Source organism: Melanaphis sacchari, unplaced genomic scaffold (genome assembly GCF_002803265.2).
Source record: "Melanaphis sacchari strain LSU unplaced genomic scaffold, SCAv2.0 Contig65_pilon_pilon, whole genome shotgun sequence".
NCBI classification, from domain to species: domain Eukaryota; kingdom Metazoa; phylum Arthropoda; class Insecta; order Hemiptera; family Aphididae; genus Melanaphis; species Melanaphis sacchari.
Genome location: NW_020271469.1, coordinates 144,276 through 164,292, shown reverse-complemented (window position 1 = coordinate 164,292; position 20,017 = coordinate 144,276). Strand labels below are relative to the sequence as shown.

The 20,017-nt window shown below is 28.3% G+C and overlaps 2 protein-coding genes across 2 annotated transcripts in view; one reads left to right on the top strand and one right to left on the bottom strand.

Moving 5' to 3' along the window:
* Nucleotides 1-1,670, top strand: part of LOC112600638 (extensin-like) — a 10,533-nt gene extending 8,863 nt beyond the window's left edge. The window contains exon 3 of the mRNA XM_025347923.1: nucleotides 1-1,670. This exon is cut by the window's left edge and continues 768 nt beyond it. Coding sequence (XP_025203708.1) covers nucleotides 1-1,226 — 1,226 coding nt within the window. The 3' untranslated portion in view covers nucleotides 1,227-1,670.
* Nucleotides 1,671-3,687: 2,017 nt separating this feature from the next.
* Nucleotides 3,688-19,173, bottom strand: LOC112600637 (high-affinity choline transporter 1). Its single transcript, XM_025347922.1, has 11 exons — nucleotides 18,980-19,173; nucleotides 9,591-10,084; nucleotides 9,324-9,486; nucleotides 8,948-9,055; nucleotides 8,224-8,379; nucleotides 7,936-8,084; nucleotides 6,980-7,256; nucleotides 6,232-6,449; nucleotides 5,450-5,820; nucleotides 4,309-4,436; nucleotides 3,688-4,218 (listed from the first exon to the last, which is right to left on the bottom strand). The coding sequence occupies exons 3-11, from the start codon at nucleotides 9,481-9,483 to the stop codon at nucleotides 4,022-4,024; spliced, it is 1,764 nt and encodes a 587-aa protein (XP_025203707.1). The 5' UTR covers nucleotides 9,484-9,486; nucleotides 9,591-10,084; nucleotides 18,980-19,173; the 3' UTR covers nucleotides 3,688-4,021.
* Nucleotides 19,174-20,017: the final 844 nt, after the last annotated feature.

Here is a 20,017-nt window from a genome sequence, read left to right as displayed (position 1 = left end):
CACAACCTCAACCAAGTTATGGACCTCCACCATCACAACAACCTTTACCACAACCACAACCTAGTTATGGACCACCAATCCAACAGCAACAACCAATACCAAACTGTAACCATCAGCAGCAACAACTATTGCCTCAACCTCAACCTAACTATGGATCGCCTCAACAGCCACAGCCTACTCAACCTTCAACATTATATGGTGCCCCACGACCAAGTACAATAACTCCTCAACAAAATTATGGAAATCCAAAACCATCCGATACTAATCAGCCAACTGTAGTACAGTCGATCAGTTTTGGAATACCATCACAATCGTTTAATACACCAAGTCAACTTTTGGGAACGTCACAAAATCAGAATGGATATTCTTATAGCCCTCCCGCTGTCCAGCAACAAAATAATCAATTTCAAGGTTATTCTTACAACCAACCAAGTCTAAGACCAAATCAACAACCACAGCAATCCAAGCCCAGTTTTACCTATAGTACATCTCAAATGCAACCTCAAAATATACCTCAACAGGTTGGTTATTCATACAATCCACCACAACCATCTATACAACAAAATAATGCAAAACCCCCCTCATCATCACCACCTCAAACCACATATGGGACACCACAACAACCTCAAACATCCCCTCCGTCAAACAATTATAGTCCTCCCAAGCCACAAGCTCAATCAAGACCGCAAAGTAGTTATATTTATACTGGTATTCCGGTAACAAGTACACAAAGGCCACAACCACCTCAGCTAGGATATAGTTACAGTCCAACTCAAGTTCAGATTACTCAAGTACAATTTAAACCACAGCAGACCACAGCAGGATCAGGAGGATACAGCTATAACACTCCATCAATACCGTTCCCAACATCTGCTTCACAAGCCAATTCCCAATTACAATTCCCATATAGCGGGCCGACGCAGTCTCCTTTACCGACATTCACGACTTCTTCGCCAACGCAAACTTACAGCGCGTCTGCAAACTCACCTTCGATAGTGACACCTAACGGACGGAGCTTAAACTACCAGTCGTCGCAGCTTACGGTACAACCGAACGGATCACCATCACAACCATCTAGTAGCTATGTGACAGCGAAACCGGGCCAGTCTAACACACAGACTCAGTCAACTAGCCATGGGTCGCAAACACAACAGTCAACGCAAATACGATTTGACGAATTTGCGGCTCCACAATCTGAATTACAGCCGCAACCGGCGTACGGCTGAGAGTAAATTCTAACCAGTTCCACAAATTGGTAGCGTGCGTACTTGGATGGAGTTCACCATCAAGTCTGCCAATATCATTAGACTGTTTAAAGGAATAATTTTTATCAGCCATAAAAAAAATGTTATATAATTATAGCATTTAATGAAATTAAGTAGTATGTGATGTTCCACAATTTTTAATCAACACATTACAGTAAGAACATCGGCTTTTAACATGATATAAATTTTATTATGCTACTTATAACTACATATCGACTAGACAATTTCATTGTAAATACATTTCACTTTAATATTTCATTCTATTATAATTGTAATATTATATAACAACTTTTTTGTTACTTGTAAATAGTATGCTAAATTGTCCGTCTATTTAACGATATACAGATATAATAATATATTTAAATATTATGTATAATTATTTTGTATATTTTTCACTAAAAAAAAAAAAAAAAAAAAAAAAAATACAAATCGGGACTTTAAATATTACGAAACTGCCATATAACAAAATGTTCCATTGTGTGCTGATATGTTTATGTTACTTAAAACTGATATAAATTATCGATATGAGGATTCGGTCGCTTCCAATTATGAAATAGTTAATCTATTTTGGCTTAATTTAACATTTTAAAGTCAAACAACAATAAATTTATTTAATCGTATGCTGTGATGAACAATTAAATCGACCGAACATCACCAAGTAAAATATTATTAATTATAAAAGATGTAATAACTCTAAAATGTATTTATATTTTTTACTATTTTCCTAAAGGTCAGTCATGTATTAAATACATATAATGATATGTAATTGTTAATCTTAACAGTAAGATAAAATGATATGTATCATTATACAAGTCCTTTAACAAATTCCCGATAATAACAATAATAGTGGAATTTTAAGTTTTATGCTTAAAAATATACATAAAAGCACATAAAATCTCTGATTAAATTTAAACGTATTTAAAAAAGCTCAACAATCACATTAACAACTTTATCAATTAATTAATTAACATATTCGAGTTCTAAAATACTAATTCTAAAAATCGATAATATCATAGTGTAATATAAATTTATCTTGTTAAATTTAAATGCCAATTAATTTATTTTCAACTACAGACCATTATAAATTGGCGTTTTTTTTAATAATTCTATATATCGTGTTTATTCTATTTTTATAATTATTTTAATTATTATCATTTAATATTAGTTATTATTTTAATTAAATTTTTTGGAAGAATCAACACTGAAAGTATATTATAATATAACCTTATAGATCTCAAACGTGTAACAGGTACAGTGTTTTCTAATACTGATACATTATTCAATTTCTAATTCTATATTTTTAAACAACAGTCAAACAACAAGTGTTATAGTGCCCATGATATTTCACTAAGAAAAAAACCACGCAGGGATAAATAGTAGCTTAGGGCAACAGGATTGTATACAATTATATAATAGTATGGGTTACAACACATTTGGGTACATAATACATTTATACCAACCAATTTAAAAGACGATTGGGTACTTGTACACGATACATATTTGAATACACATAAACGCAATACGTTTACAAAATATCGGATGACTAATATGACGGTATTCGCATGTACACTACTTAATCAATGTATAAAAATCTTTTAATAAAAAAGATATGTATAATAAGTAATAGAAATCAAGCTTAAATTTTAACTCTAAATCCATGAAAAGTGAATTAACATCGCAAAATTTTTTTGTGATACGATACAAAGCCAACACCATCTTAGTGGTTTTTCCTATTTCTATAGATAAATATTATCAATAATTATTGACCATCTCATATCAAAAGTCAAAAACTAATTTTTTGAAAGAAGAATATTTAACACGTGATAAGTTAATAAATAAACACTTGAATCTATAATATATCATCAGTTCTAAAATATGCCTGAATAAATTTTTTCAAGGATCATGGGGGTACCCAAACGTATTTATCACTAAAATTATACGATTGGTATGTTCATATTTTTCACATACTATTTTTTACACTATTATTGAGCACACTAAGTAACTTGAAATTTTAAAACATTTTCAAACTCTTTTTTTTTACATTATAATATGAATTTATGTGTTGACTATTATCATTTCTCGCAATGATTAACTTTGGAAATCATAAAGATTATATAATGCCATTATTATTAACAGTATCAGCACACTACAGGGTTTATTATGAAATAAGTAATAACTCAAGCAAAAAATTATTAAAGATTCATTTTTTGATTAAGTAATAAAAGTTTTTTCTGAAGTTACCTACTTAGAATTATGTTCATTAATATTCTTTAATTATTAAATATTTCGAAGTACTTAATTATCTTTTTGTAAAAAGTTTTGAAAATTTAGCTTATACTAATATCTTTCACATCATTAGAGAGTGATATAAGGTCATAAATGGGCTTGGATTAGTATATATATATATATATATTTTTTTTTTTAACGTAAGTAAAATAACTTTTTATTATGAACCATACTGAACCATGTTATTCAACTAGACAGCGTGCGTGGCTAATAATTATTTGCCGTATGCTCAATATGCAGTGCTCGAAATAGTAAGTACGAACATGCTCAATCGTAGGTATACTATTTTTGTCTTTTATTTATACCAATCATACCCAAACGTGTTACGGTCGGCCCACTCTTATGAATAAATAGGTTATATGGTTGTATTAAGACTTAGGAGTTTTCGGTTACAATAAATTGCAAATAGAGGGCTACTACGATAATACTCGTGATCCTACCAGAACGAGGCCGTGCTAGGTACGACCGACTCAAAACCCGGTAGTCGTCTGCTCGTATCCCTGCTTGTACACCTTTCCTACGACGCTGGCTTTCCTCTGAACCGCCGTGGTAGTGGTACTAGCGACGTCGTCGTTGATGTCTAGCGCTGGGTTAATTCTGCCGTTCCGTTCGTCTTTGCCGACCAGACCGGTGGTCACTGCGGCGCCATATTGTGCCCCCATCGGACCTGTAAAATAATCGCATGTGAATAAGCAATCGGCACATAAACTAAATGCAAGTATATGACGAGAAATGATTTATTTTTTCCCAATCTTACCTGATGTGAGCGTGGTCATCTGTTCGCCCTCATGCGGCTCTCCGACGCGCACCGCGTCTTCCGGGATGTTCACCACGCAGTGGAACCAGTCATAGTGTGGCGCCAACTTTCCATTGACAAACAGCCACCTGCGGAAGCGAAATTAATTCGATGTGATGATGCATTCGTGTTATATATAGTAAAAAAAGTGACGTACAAATACAGTTTATAGTACAAACAATAATTTAAATATAACATTTTGGATATTTTTTCGTAGTTTAAATATTTTTATGCGTAATTATTATAACATGTAAATTAAACAAATTTTCCTCTCTATTATTCGAGTATATAGATTGCAAAAGTTAAATACTATGAAATTTCACTGATTGATTGAAAAAAAAATAGATACCTAAATATTAAGCTTCGAGTAGACATTTTAACTTAACTGGAGCAAAAATGTTTTTTTTCAAATTTGTACGAATTGATTTTTAATAAAATATATTATGTAACTACTTAAATCAGTTTTCACAAGTTTTTTTGGCATCTTTTATTATTTTCCTAATCAGAATAAATATAATTCCATCGTATTTATCTACCATAAAACTCTATTTAGTTTTTATAAGTTTTTACTAAACACAAAATATTTAACATTAAAATTAAACTAATTATTTATCAGATCATTAGTAGTGTAACTAGGAGAGTACAAAAGAGTCTTTAGCGCCCCCTAGTTCAAATTTAGCACCTCTTTTTTTTTAAATCTAACTATTATTGTTTTAGTAAAATACTATGGCTCTGTAAGGCAATAACAGATTTAGCACCCCACGTTTTAGAAGTCTAGTTGCGCCTATGCAGATCATACTAAGTAGTAGTAGTTCACTTATATTTATTTTTTAAGTTTAAGTTTTTTTTTTTTTACATAAGCTTCATTTAATTATTGAACAAAATATTATGACTATAATTCATGTACGTTAAACATATTATATTCAAAAGGACTGATATTTATGCAATTATCCATACTTATATATATATATATATATCCATACCTTTTATCGTGTACCCTCCAACCCCCATATATTTTATACAGCAATGATCATTGATCATAGATATTGGTAGTACCTATATGTTATACAATAATAACAACATAATAAAATTAAATACTCACTTTGTAAACCACGAGACGAATACCAGCGTAAACAACGAACAAAGCATAGCTGTGGTCCGGAACGGAAACAGTTGTTTTTCACCGTCCCATCCAGGGAAGTATATCATTGGCGACAGGCCCAATAGAGGTTCGCCTCCAGCTATACGTATGTAAAATGCGACTATGTACGCGGCTAGTGACCCGTATGTATTGCAATAGTGTTTGAAATGAACTACCATAGTTAACTGCGGGAATAGGATAACGTAAACTAGGTCAGAGCACATGGACCACAGGCCGTAAATGGACGGGATAGTAATTGCCATAGTCGTAGCAGAAATAGCAACGACTATGATAGATAATCGCATGACCCATACAATCTCCATTTCTGATGCCTAAAATGATTAAAACGATATTTTATTATTATTATACATATACCAGGTATACCTACATCATATCACGTATTTTAATATTTAATACAATTTAACCACCCGCAGAATTTAACCCGAACACAGTACATGTAAATTATAATAGATAAATATAGGTATTTCATACCAACATAATTTATTTTATAATACTCATGTAGTATGAGTATACAAGTGGCATTTAAAATTTGCTGCAAAAATAGTTAGATATAGATACTGGTCAAGTATTTCTCTCAGGTGGTGTTCTCCATATTTTAATTATGTTATTGTGAAACGAAATACCACAACAACATATAATTTAATATATTATGCGATATACAATCTATACTTTTAAAATGTATAATATGTTTATATTAAAAAATACGTGCATGTGAAACTTACGCTTTGTCGTAGTAACATTCGATAGATGTTTCGAGCAAACATAGAACTGGCAGATAGAACACTGGAATCAGCCGAAGACATTATAGCTGCAGAAATCGCGCCCAATGCAAAGAAAGCCACCCAATCCGGAGTTAAGTACTGCATAACCATTGGCAACACCATGCTAGTTTCCTTCTGAGTCATTGGCATCGGACCATCGTATTGTGTTTGATTCCAATCTGTTACGTGAACCAAAATTTAATGAACGTCTTTATTTACAATATAAATAAAACAATTGAATAATGTAAAAAGTGATATCATCTTTTATATTATATCTGTACGACAATAATAAACAAATAACTAAATCTCACATGTTGTCTAAAGTCAAGTATTTGAATTCTGTAATGTGTAAAATTTAAATGCTACCAAAAGATCGTCTGTTTGAGTTTACGTTTATAACAAAGTTAACTGGTGTGATTATAACAGAAACGGAAAAAATTATCTTTTTTTAATTAATTATTTTTTAGTTTTTTAATAGAGATAGGTCTTGGACTCTTAGAACATCTTAATACTTTGAACTTTAAGAAATTTGAGCTATTTAAGTTAGTGTAAAATTAAAGTTTAGCCAATCCCTGAGTTTTAAATCAAGTAGAATTTAACACTACAATTTAGTTATATTTCAAGTACTAGTCATATCGATCGTCCTCATAAACATTTTCGATACTACATTTCACTGTACAGTTAAATATACTGAATTAAATATACACACCTGTAGCCCTTGCTACCATTCCAATAATGACCGGTGGTATTGCCATAATGAAACATCCAAAAGCAGCGACAAATGAGAGTATCTGAGCTTGTGCAGCAGATTTACTGGATAACACCCTTTGAAAATAGACTTGCCACGGAATTCCACCAAACACCAACAGCAACGCATAATCTACGTAACTTAAGAAATCTTTTCCCTGGATCTCGCCGATCATATCCAAACCTGGCTTGTTAAAATCTACTTTCTTGTTATACCACGCAAATGGCACACTCAACCACTATAAAAGTAATAATAATAGACTTAGTATTTATTTATTTAGATATATATTTCATAATTGTACAGCCAAAATCCCAATAAAACAAAAATAAGTAAAATATATGAAGTGAACAATATGACTTACTAGCTAATAATTTAAAAACTAAAAAAAAAAAAACGGGAATCTTCATTTTTTCTAGTTTAATAATGTTAGGTGAAACCACTAAATAATTGGTAAAGAAAAAAGGAACGTAGAAAATAAAATTGATTCTTGTAGAGCAAAGTATAAATCTGAAATTACTATTGAAAAGCAATGTAGAGGAATCAATATCATCTACTTGAAGTTTCCTTAGGAAGTTGTAATAAGTAGCTTGTCTTTGATCTAATAAAAAAGACAGATTAATTTAAGCTGTTCGAGTAAGAGAGCAATCAATTACCAATACATAAAACTTAGAAATTTACATTGAATTTTTCTAACATTTGAAAATCACTAATCTCATACGACAAAATCATACTCAATTAGTGAGCAAACTAATAAACAAAAAAAAAGTTTTAATAAAGAGCGTATTGTTTAAATTTTGTGCATATTTATTAAATAAAACCAAGAACTTTGAATGCTACTATTATATTAAATTTATTCTATAAGCTTTATTGTTGATTTTTTCCTTTTTATGTTAAAATAAAATATTTATATTTCATACCAGTCCTATGAATATGGCGAACAGTTGAATGACATCCGTGTAGGCGACGCTGGCTAGTCCACCAAAAATGGTGTAGAAAACTGCGATGCAACAACTCAAAATCACGCTGGTAGCCTGGTCCAATTCGATTATCACGCTCAACGTAGCCCCTGTATATTATATTGTTTATTATACATATTGATGAAACGATAGGATAAAATAACATACATTATTCCTGCTTACAAAACCCACACAAACGTGCAACATGCAGTTTTAAATTTTTTTTATATAATTTCATATGATACATACCCAAAGCAGACAATATCCCGGCAGACCAAAACACTTCACCGCATAGAGCTGGTAAAAACAGCAGTCCTCCCATACGTTCTCCAAAACAATCTTGAAGTGGATCCAACATGGTGACATATCCTTGTCTGCGCATCGGATCGGCGAAAAATATTCCACCTGATTTTTTTTATTTATAATATTATATCATAAGTATTTTAATCACCACACTATAATGTACGTATATCATATTGGCATTCCAATAACACATTTTACTGGACTTTTAAATACTAAAACGAGTAATCAAATTGTTTGTTTTTTATTCGATTTAAATATATATTTATCTATACAAACCAACTATACATAATACATAAAAATAAATTAATCCAATCACTTTAGAAATTTTAAAATCCTATACGACCAACTTACGTGGGATTATTTTATCAAATATTAATTATCAGATAAAACAGTTTAATAAGTAATTGTCACACTAATAATATGACTATAACATTAAGTGAATTTCCGAACTAAGGTAATTTCTTTTATAAAATTATAGGTTATTTTATTATAACATAGATACTATGCATAATTAATCGTTGTAGGTATCTTTTATAAAGAAACCGATAACAGATTATATAATACTATTAGGTACATAATATAGTTAGTTTCGTGAATAACGTATAAACATGATAATTATTGCAAACGCATACTTATTACTAAAATACTACACCTAAATTTTATCACTTACCGAAGACCAAACTTAGAGCGTATCCGAATGGAGCTTGACACCATAACAAGCCTGACGTGTAAATCGCTTCGGCCGTCCCATTAATATAACCACCGCCGACCCAAGTTGCTAAAACGAAAACAATGTGTAAATAGTACACGTTAGATCGTTGTATTATACACACGTATAAATAATAAATGTAATAATACACAGAATTTTTAAGCTTAATCATATTTGAGCCACAGAGTGGTTTAGAAAAGCATGTACTCTTAATAATTTATAAAACTAATGCCAGGAAACTGTATTGTGATAAAAAAAAAATCATTCTATATACGTAGTATACTCGTATACTATAATATTATTCGTATGTTGCGATTATAGCAAGCAAACACCTCACCCGTCATCGTAAATATGCCGACGAAAAGTCCAATATTTCTGCCCGCCAACATTACTTCTTCCTCCGAGTTCCCGGTGTGTTTCTTCTTGCCGGCCCATAGTCCAACCGACAAGATTAGGCAGTAGAAGAAAACTATAGATATGATGCCCACAACGTTCATCGTCTAAAATGATCATATGCAACAATAAAACAATCATAACTTTGTAAACTAATAATTTATTACATCGTATGAGAAACAATTTCTCAGCTTAACCGATTAACACTCACGTATGATTTGGTCGGACGTGTGCTTTTCTTTGTAATTAAATTGTCTTCCAAACGACTGTTCACGTTTTTTCTATTAGTGCTCTCTAGATCAAATTGACTAACACATTTCCGGTAACAATATCACCAACAAATTGTTTTTGTTAGGTATTTTTATTTTTTCAACACAACAAAAATATATTAATAAAAATGTATGTAACAAAGTTTAAACAAATATAGGATATGTATATCGCGAAATACTTTTTATTAACAGATTATTAAAGGTAACTCTTATGAAACGGAAAGCTTGGCTCGAAGTTACAAAAAATAAATGTAAACCGATTTTAGTTTTCTGCAGGCTTTTAGTGCAATTGGCTCAAAACAGCGGACAACAATCGCCCCAACGCAATGACGTTTTCTGCGATGGACTATTGCGTGTTTTGAACCCTAGGCTGTACATCAGTCCGATTGTTTGATTCGATCTTGGAAAGGAACATTTAAAATAGATCCAAACTCTCCTAAACATAAAAATAATAACAAAAATATGTTAATTTTATGTGTACACAGTATGTTCCAAAAGTCCCGTATCACCCTTAATATCTCCATGAAAAATCAATATATTTAAACGCTGTTTTTTTTTTACAGTACTAAGTATGAAAATTCTGATTGAATGGCATAAAATTCAATTTCTTTTTATGCATTTAAGAATTTTAAATTTTTAAAATAACCATTTTGTTGAACATATTTTTTAAAACAGTTCAAAAAAATAAATATATATATTAAAATTGACTAGAGCATAAGTTATGTTTTTGAATAATTGTAATAATAATTAATACACTTGTATGTTACCTAGTAAAATACGAATTGCATGATTTAATCAATCTCGATTAGAACGCTGATTTTTTTATGGCAATTTGTAAATATCTAATTATTAATAGAGCTTTTAGGAAAGATTAAAATTAAAATTCAAATAATATTTTTAACCTTGATTATTAATAGAAAAAAAGAAGATTTTATTATATAAAATGAAAATAATTCATTATATTTTTTTTTTTTTTAGCAATGTTTGAAGTGACCTCCATTATTTACAACACAGAGTTAAAGTTTTTAAATCCATGCGTTTTTAACTTTTTCTAATGTCTCAGGTAAGACATTTTGAATATTTTGTCCAATTTTATGACAAAGATCAGGCAATAAACACGGCAGATACACAACATTTTTCAAATAACCCCATAAAAAAAAATCTATTGGTGTTAAGTCGGGAGACCTTGGTGGCCAAAGCACTAGACACCTTACTCCGATCCATCTTTCCAGGAAGTGTTCGTCCAGTCAACCTCTCACAATATTTGAATTATGTACTGGTGAACCTTCTTGGATAAAAATAAGCTCTATTCTATTTTTACTAATTAACTGAGAAATTATTGGTCACACACGTTCTTCTAATCAATCTCTATACTTTTCTCTGTTTAAATTTCTTTCAATAAAGAAGGGTCCGATAATCTACCTATTCCAAATGCCACTTCAAACATTTAATTTTTCTATATTTTGGGCATACAATTTTATAAATTCATGTGGGTTTTCGTCAGACCAGTAATACGTCCAGAGTCTACTTGTTTATCCATTTCTGATAAAAGTAGATTCATCGGTAAAAATTAATTTATCTATAAATAGTGGGTCCTGACTAATTCTATGTAACGACAATTCACAAAATTGTAAACGCTTTTCTCATCACCTGCATGAAAATGATGAACAAATTTTGTTTTATATGCCTTATTGCTCTAACTTGGTAAATTTTTATTCAATTTTAATATTTATTTTTTTTTCGAACTGTTTTAAAAAATATGTTCAAAAAAATGGTAATCTTAAGAATTTTAAATTCTTAAATGCATAAAACAAAATTGAATTTTACGCCATTCAATCAGAATTTTCATACTTAGTACTGTAAAAAAAACCACGCTTAAATATATTGATTTTTCATGGAGCTATTAAGGGTGATACGGGACTTTTGGGATATACTGTATATCATATAAGTACTTGACTAAATTTAAAGTTATGATTAAGTATTTTAGTCGAGTGTTAGCTTATAATATTATATAGAATTTTATACAATTAATCATTTATTTCCCCGAGTAAAAATGATAATACTTTAAAAAAATTAATATGAAGACATATTAGTGATTTGTTAATATATTCTTCAAAAAAAACGAACAATCCTAATTCTAATTTTAGGTATAGTTACAATGTTTTCCTTAATTAGATGCAATTTGAAGACAATAGTATTTGTTTAGATACAAGGTTATTTGAAATAACAATTTTTTACATGATATTCACAATATACATATATAATATGGAAAGAACCCCAACAATTTAACTATTTGGATAATTTATTTTATCGAAAAAATAATTTATATGAGTCATATAATATATATACTACAGTTACATAAAAAAGGGTATCTAATGTTGTAATAACTACATATAATTGTTATGGGGCATTACTTTATTATGATTGTGTAATTTTATTTACCTAATTGTAATGCAAAGTTAACACGACACATACCCTAATCAACATATATGAAATCTATGAATACATTTATTTTGAATGTACGTTACTTGATAATTTTATTTTAAAATTTTTAGGCTTGATTTCTTTAAAAAAATATTTTTTTGTTTGTACCTATATACGTATATTACTATATGTAGGTACATTATGCCAATATATTTTACACTTCAATATTTTCATTCATAAAAACATTAAACCTTTTAGCAATTAATTTCCTATTTCAAAATGCATGGCAATCAAAAAATAAAAACATACGGTTTAAATCAATCTAAATAAGTATACACTTTTCGTATAAATAAAATAAAATAAATCCAAGCCAACATTATAAATTTCTCGTAAAAATGAATTAGCAGTTTATTTACAAATTTATAGTATATTACTTTTTGTATATCCAATACTATAAAAATACAGGGCTTTTAACCCTACTGCAAGAACATAAGTAAACTGCAAATACATAACCCATATGAATGTATAACAATTAGGTTAGGATTATCCTATAATCCATTTTAGTTCATACCTAACAAAAATAATTAATGGAATCTAAATCCTTACAAAACCCGTTAAAAAGTATGAATCTAACCCTCGATAAAATCATAATGAACAAATTATATTTCAGTTTGACCATAATCTAAATTTGATTCATAAAAAATATATAATGATAATCTATTTTCTTCTAAAATTTTATTTTATAATAATAGCTTTCACTTTGATCTATTTGTCACAACTAAACAACCAATTATCAGATATAAGATTTACAGAAAAGTTCATGAAGGTGCATGATGATATAGGATTGTCAGAAAGAGTAAGGAGATGTATATAATAAAATAAATATAATATTCTATAGTGCCATTAAATTGTTCAGTAAAATCTCTACAAAACTATATTATGTCTCTTCGTTTTTGATAAACAAAACTTTAAAAATAAAATAAATTACAAAAAATTAGCATAAAATAAAATGTATTTTAATATAACTCTAAAACCTAATAATTTTTCTACTTTTAGATAATTGAATTATGTACTCATAAAATGTTCAATGCCAGACAAAAGCACTTAGGTATATTTAAAAAAAAAAACTGATAAAATTAAAAGATAAAAATAAAAATATTAAATTCTACAGATAAATTTGATAAATTTGGAAAAAATATTAAGAGAGTATAAAAAAAACCCTTAATACAAATCGTTGATGTCAACAAAAAAGAGATTAATAAATTTATGAAAAATAAAAATCCAGTATCCCAAAAGCTTAATTTTTTTTTTGATATTTTGCTGTCGATATAAAGTAATATTATGATATATATTTTAAAAATACAACTCTGGTTCAGATTGAAATAATATTTTTTATATATTTTGGGGAAAAAATTGGTATTTCTTTAATCCACCTAATACAACATATGAAATACAATATAATATATACGTTATTTTTTGTTTATTTATTATCATATTATTCTCTAAAGAAATAACTATCTAGCAAATGTACACAATTAAAAAGAATAAAAAATTATCACTTTAAACGAAAAAAAAAAATTAAAATTAAATTGATTATAGTTAAGGCGAATTTTCCATCACAATCACAAATCACAAATCTAAAGTTTTAAATCTCAAATGTTATACTCTTAATTTAGTAAACTAAATAAAGATAAAAAATAGCAATAATAAGTGTGATGTTGCGAAGATAGCAAAAAAAGGACACCGAGTTGATAGCGTTCTAGAAACATCTCTGTACGACGTGTCTCAACACGCGCATTATAGGCATTAGACAACGAGAAAATTCTGATGGGAAACAATGATAGTATAAGAACAATTATATTTAGAAGATTTAATTTTAAACGACCGTATTATATACCCTATAAATTATTTATCTAGGAATTCTTAGATAAAAGTATTACAGTTAAGGTGTAAAGTTAGTTGTGAAACAATATTGATGTTCAAGAAAAAAAGATTCCACAGACAATTCTAAAACTGTTATTGTAGTGACTAATGTCAGTTCAACCATGTACATCTACTCTGACCTACATAATCGATCCATGCACTACGATATAATTGTAGACTTTGTTTAATATATTTTTTTTTTATTATTAATTATTGTATTATTGTATTATTGTATTTATAAGCACGACATATACCAAAACCTGATGAGAAATAAAACTTTATAGGATTGTGCGTATGCATGATTAAGTATACTAATTATTTATTGAAAATATATAACATCGGATAATGATTGTTTTTTAAAATTTTCGATTTTATTAAGTTAAATACTTTTATTATGTTAAGATACAATTTTAAATACATTATTTGAGATAAATTATTCAAATTGTAAAAACTAGTAAACAAAAAAAAAAATTGATCAGATATATTTGTGATATTATAGAAATTGATATTTTTACCATTTCATATTTATTTTTTTTAAAGTCTAATATTATTGTCAAAGTTGTAGATAATATTTAAAATAATTTCATTCATTGTTGTAATTTTTATATTTCAAATATTAAATAAATACTCAGATACTAAGTAATTTAGATAAATTGAGACAAAATTGTCAAAATAAAGTGCATACACTTGTGTGTTTTAAATGCATATATTATATAATTTGATAAATTATAACAATTAAAAAAAAAAATTTTTAATTATTTTGATAAAATAAATTTTTTTTAGTAATAATACTAAAAAGTTGAAAGTTAAGCTTATGTATAGTTAACCAAACTACCTAGCTATATCGAAAATATTGATTAAACATATTAAAAAAGAAATAAATCGACGTTTATTTATTTCACAATGATATTATTTTTGTATGTTACTTAATAATACGGATGTAGTTTTTGTTTATTAATATTGTAATTTTTAAACATAATTTAATACACTTATTTAATACACTTTATAATTATAGCATTTAAATATTAAAATTTACAATATATTAGATCTTTACCACTATTTTATTAACTTATTTTAAAAACCATAACTATAATTTATTTTTATAGAAATTAACAAATAGCAATAATAATAACTATAGAATAATAAGCTTTATTCCAGGCATGTTGCAAATAATAGTGATCGATATTTATATAGGATGACTAACATTTAAGTGACTTTCTATTACAGTCTCTAAAATATGTATATGATCTAAAAAATGTACAACTTATAATGGTGATATACTAATTAGTCATTATTATTTTAATATCACGTTTTACGCGTCGTACCACTTGCACCCGCATGTGAAACTCTAGGAACGCACACATAATATTCATAAAACATACACCTTCTAGTGTAATTTCTTTTATGATTTATTTTACTTAAACCGAGATAAAGTTTTTTTATACAGTTATTAATTCTGATGGTAAAAAGCTTACCACTCCTACACAGTTAATCACTAATTCTAATCTATTTTTTCGACATCAACTAGATTATCATACACAATGGACATGTATAATATACGCTTATAAGAAAAAAAACTTACTCTGCAATGTTATAAATTGGAATGAATTATTCATAAAATAATCATTAATGATGAGTGATAACAAAAATTTCGTATGGGAACGGTAAAATTGTAAACGTATTCATCAACAGTGATCGTCACCAAGCCGAAAAAATAATTTTAAAATGAAGTTCACCATTCAATCAAGTAATCGATTTGATAATAATCATTTATCAAAATACTATTTTTTTTCTACTAAAGTTTAGAAGCATTTAGTTAAATATAAACAATGAACATTAATTATTTAAGTTTGGTTTCAGGACAACTGACCGTCCCACTTTATCGGGACAACAAGACACTATATACAAAACAGGGACTTATGGCAACACTAACCTAATAGTATTCTTCCTATTAGTTTTTATATATTCGATAGTAACTATAAATGCCAACGTACAATTATATATTACACCTCGAATTTTCTATACGTTAAATGTGGCTATAATATGGATTCCTAATATCAAAACGAAAGTTTGTTCACAGTGCCCGAAAATATTTATCGAGATTTAATATGTTCCAGAAATATAATTTATAATTATAAATTCGTATGATAATATAATTGTTTTTTGGTGTCTCCCGTTTTCATTATACTTATTTACTTATATTTAACAAATAGATTTCGAGTGATGAAAATAGTTTAAAATATTAAAAAATTTAAAAATAATTTGATTAATCTTTTTACTATTAACAATTATAACAGAGTTGATGGATTAAATAATAACCCTTATTTTTTAACAAATATGGCCCGCATAAGCATTACAGTATTAATAATATAACCGTATACTTAACATCATTACTTCTAATGTACTTTTAAAACGCTTATTAAATACTAGCGTTATATAATTTTGAATTCTATTCTAAGAAAATTGATAACAATTAACAACTACAGAACGACAAACTTTTAGATCTAATGCACGCTTAATTTGGTTAGGAATTTATTAATAATGCCATGTTAATTAACAATAGAATTATAAAATATATTAACTCAAATAACGAATTACCATTTATCACTATCAATCTTAATTTATAACCATCCTTAAGTATGAATATTTTATTAAATTATTAAACTACTGTTGTGTCTCTTTAACATATTATTATCAAGCGTCAAGCATTATATGGAAAAAATTTATTGCAACTTATTATAAACTAACTAAATAAATGATACGTTAAATAATTCAGCAATAAGGACATTTAATTTTCTATCTTGAGATTATAAATTATAATATTAATATTGTATCAATTAAATTTTCCGCATTCGATTTTATTCACACTTATTATTTGCTTCATTTTTCAAAGCATTTATAATCCTCTGAACAAATTCAGTCTAAAACTAAATTTAAATAGTTGATTAACATTACTTTGAATATTTTCATTTTTAAAAAATAAATTTACTTAACTAAATAGTGTAGGATCTTGTTTTATTAATCAAAATTGTAAAATTGTAAAATTATTAAATTAAATCAGTAAATAAATCTTAAAAGTTAAATACTTCATCATGTTCAATGTCAATAGATATCAAATTAAATGAATAACGATTAAGAATGTATTTATTAAAATCCAAACCAAATCAATATTTATTTTACTGCCAGTTTAAAAATATTCTTAAATTTATATAAAATTCTTTTTTTTTAATTAACAGTCGATAGCAAAAACTATCGGAATTTACAAAAGAAATTTACAGTTTATAATATACAATAGATAATTATATATCTTGTGCAATAATTTATTTATTTATTTATTAGTTTTTACGAAATTATATAGAAAATATTTAGATATTTGATATAAAACAATATCTATTACATATTTTTGTATGTACATGCAGTACTCATTATGATTATTATATAATTAAATGCATAATAGGTATACATTGTGTTTTTCATATTTATTATTTTTTTTAATAATATATCGGTATATTGCAGATTACATTTGGATTTAAATAATTCAAATTTTGCTACTTTACATCTTTGAAATTAATAACATTGAATAACTAAGGTCATTGTTGTTACTCGATATTGCTTTTAATCGTTTTATAATTGAATCGTTTGATGTAGATGTTTATAAAAAAAATATTGTCTGTTAATTATACGCCACTACATTTTGAATTGAACCAGTTGAAATGTCATTTATTGATAGTCGTATATATTATATTGTTTCTGTTATGGTATTTTACAACGCATAATCTAAAATGGGTATTCTTATATAATGACGTATTTGATGTCAAAATACAAGCTCAGATTAAGTGTGAAGGGCACGGTTGCGAGACCTATATATTTTTACAAAATATTTTATTTTATACACATTCAAAAATATTTAAAAAAACGAATTAAAAAATAGTCATATCACGAAAAATTACTAAATGATAAATTTCTAATACATTGATATAAGATAATATGATAAAGTTTTTAAATTAATGAAAATGATAGTTGTTAATAATGTAATTCAATGTAGTTTATGTTATGATGTTACGATTCCATTAAATTATATTTAATTATGAACTGGGATAAAATTTTTTTGAAATATTCCAATGAAGTAATAAACGCCTTATATTAGTATCTAATTCTTAAATATAATATTTTACAACAGTGATCCTGATGAAACTGTACTTAATATAATTCATAGTAAAATTATTGTATTATATGGATAATTATTTTACAAGTCTTCGTCTTTTGTTTGGTTTTTTTCTTTTTTTTTTTTTGAATATTAAAGAATTTAATAATATTATAAACAACTATAAAAATAGTAATTGAAATTTTTTTTAAGTGAGAAAAAAATTTAAATAAATAAAAGAAACAACTAAGTGTCTGATGTTCCGGAGCTCAGTGGATTCTAACCGTCCTAACCTAACCTAACTTAATCGAACTTGGAGCATACTCATGTATCACTATATATCGTCGAATCAACTGTCTGTTTAAGAAAATTAAATACCTAGGTATTATTATAAAATTATGTAAAAGACGTTTTTCTTTAACGTCAAACTATTGAGCGCGTTATATAAATGTATATTTTAACCGATATTTACGAGTATAGAATAATATATTATAACAGATTGCAGACGAAAGAGAATATTATGTATGTATTATATAAATGTAAGCGTATAGCACCAAGCATGTGTCCGACGTCGTACAGTGAATAGGTATATACGTTTATTTGGTACCTGTAAATTTAACGAAAAACCAAAAGATTTTAAAGGACCTCGACGTCCAGTAGGAGGCGACTAACCCAATCAGTTAATGATAAGTTACTGTAAAAGTTCACGTCATTTAAAATAAGTAATAATACAAACATATTAATATAATAACGAAGTCACACGCGCGCGCGTACCTACTACATTCACATAAAATATAAAATAAAGACGATACAGGTAAATTATTGGACGTTCGGACTCACCTCTATGACGATATGCTTCAAACGCCACGCGCGATGGCGACGGATGTTTTTTCTCTTTTCTTTATTTTTTTTATTTTTTAATTTTTCGTTTTTAAATATTTTATTTTTATTTCTTTATCACTGTGCGGTCGCCATGCTCGCTAATTATTACTAACGCCACGGAGCAAGGCAGACTGGTACGGCGGTCCCGACGACGGCCGAACTCGTCACATATTGATCGGACGCGTCGCAGGGTCCTCCGGAGGGATGAGTGCGCGTGCGCAGCTGACACACAGGCACACACGCAAGCACGCGCATACAGTCGCAGCGAAAGCGCGCCATTGGCGTTCGTTCAGTTTTTAAACGCATATATGATATCATTATAGTGTATACTTGTGTAAGTTCGCGTGTGCAGCACGGACACGGGTAAGGGATACCGTTTTTTTCTCGCCGCCGTTTTAAAAGGGGCGGTAAATACGTCATAAAAATCCGCTCCTTTTGGGGGGGAGGGGGGAGAACCTCGGGCCGCGCCGATCACCTGCTGCAGGTATACTTTATGGTGTGCAGAGTTTTGCGTGGGCCGCTGTGGTTGTTTCGACGCGACAACGTTTTATACACAGCAACGCGCCTTTATACTTTATAGCCGTCTCCGAGACGAGCCCGGATAATAATACGCAACGACAAGGGACCCCTAGGCATATTATTTATACAATATTATTAAAATAACGCCAAGTGGTCATTACACAGATATACAATATATAATTATAAGTATATGTCTATAGGTTATTATCATGATAATAATATAATGTTAAGTACCTATTTATATAGACCTTATAGTGAGTTCATTTAAAATATAACACATGCGTATTAATAATACACGATATGTATTGAACCAAGTTCAAAGAAATCGATCGTTATTTTTTTCTAATTAATTAAATTATCGTTCGTATACTTGAATGAAATAAACAAATTATAAATATACGTGAAACTACCGTTATTGTAACGAGTACTTCCGACTGTGTATGATTACCTTGCAATAGTCCGAACCGAAAATACCGC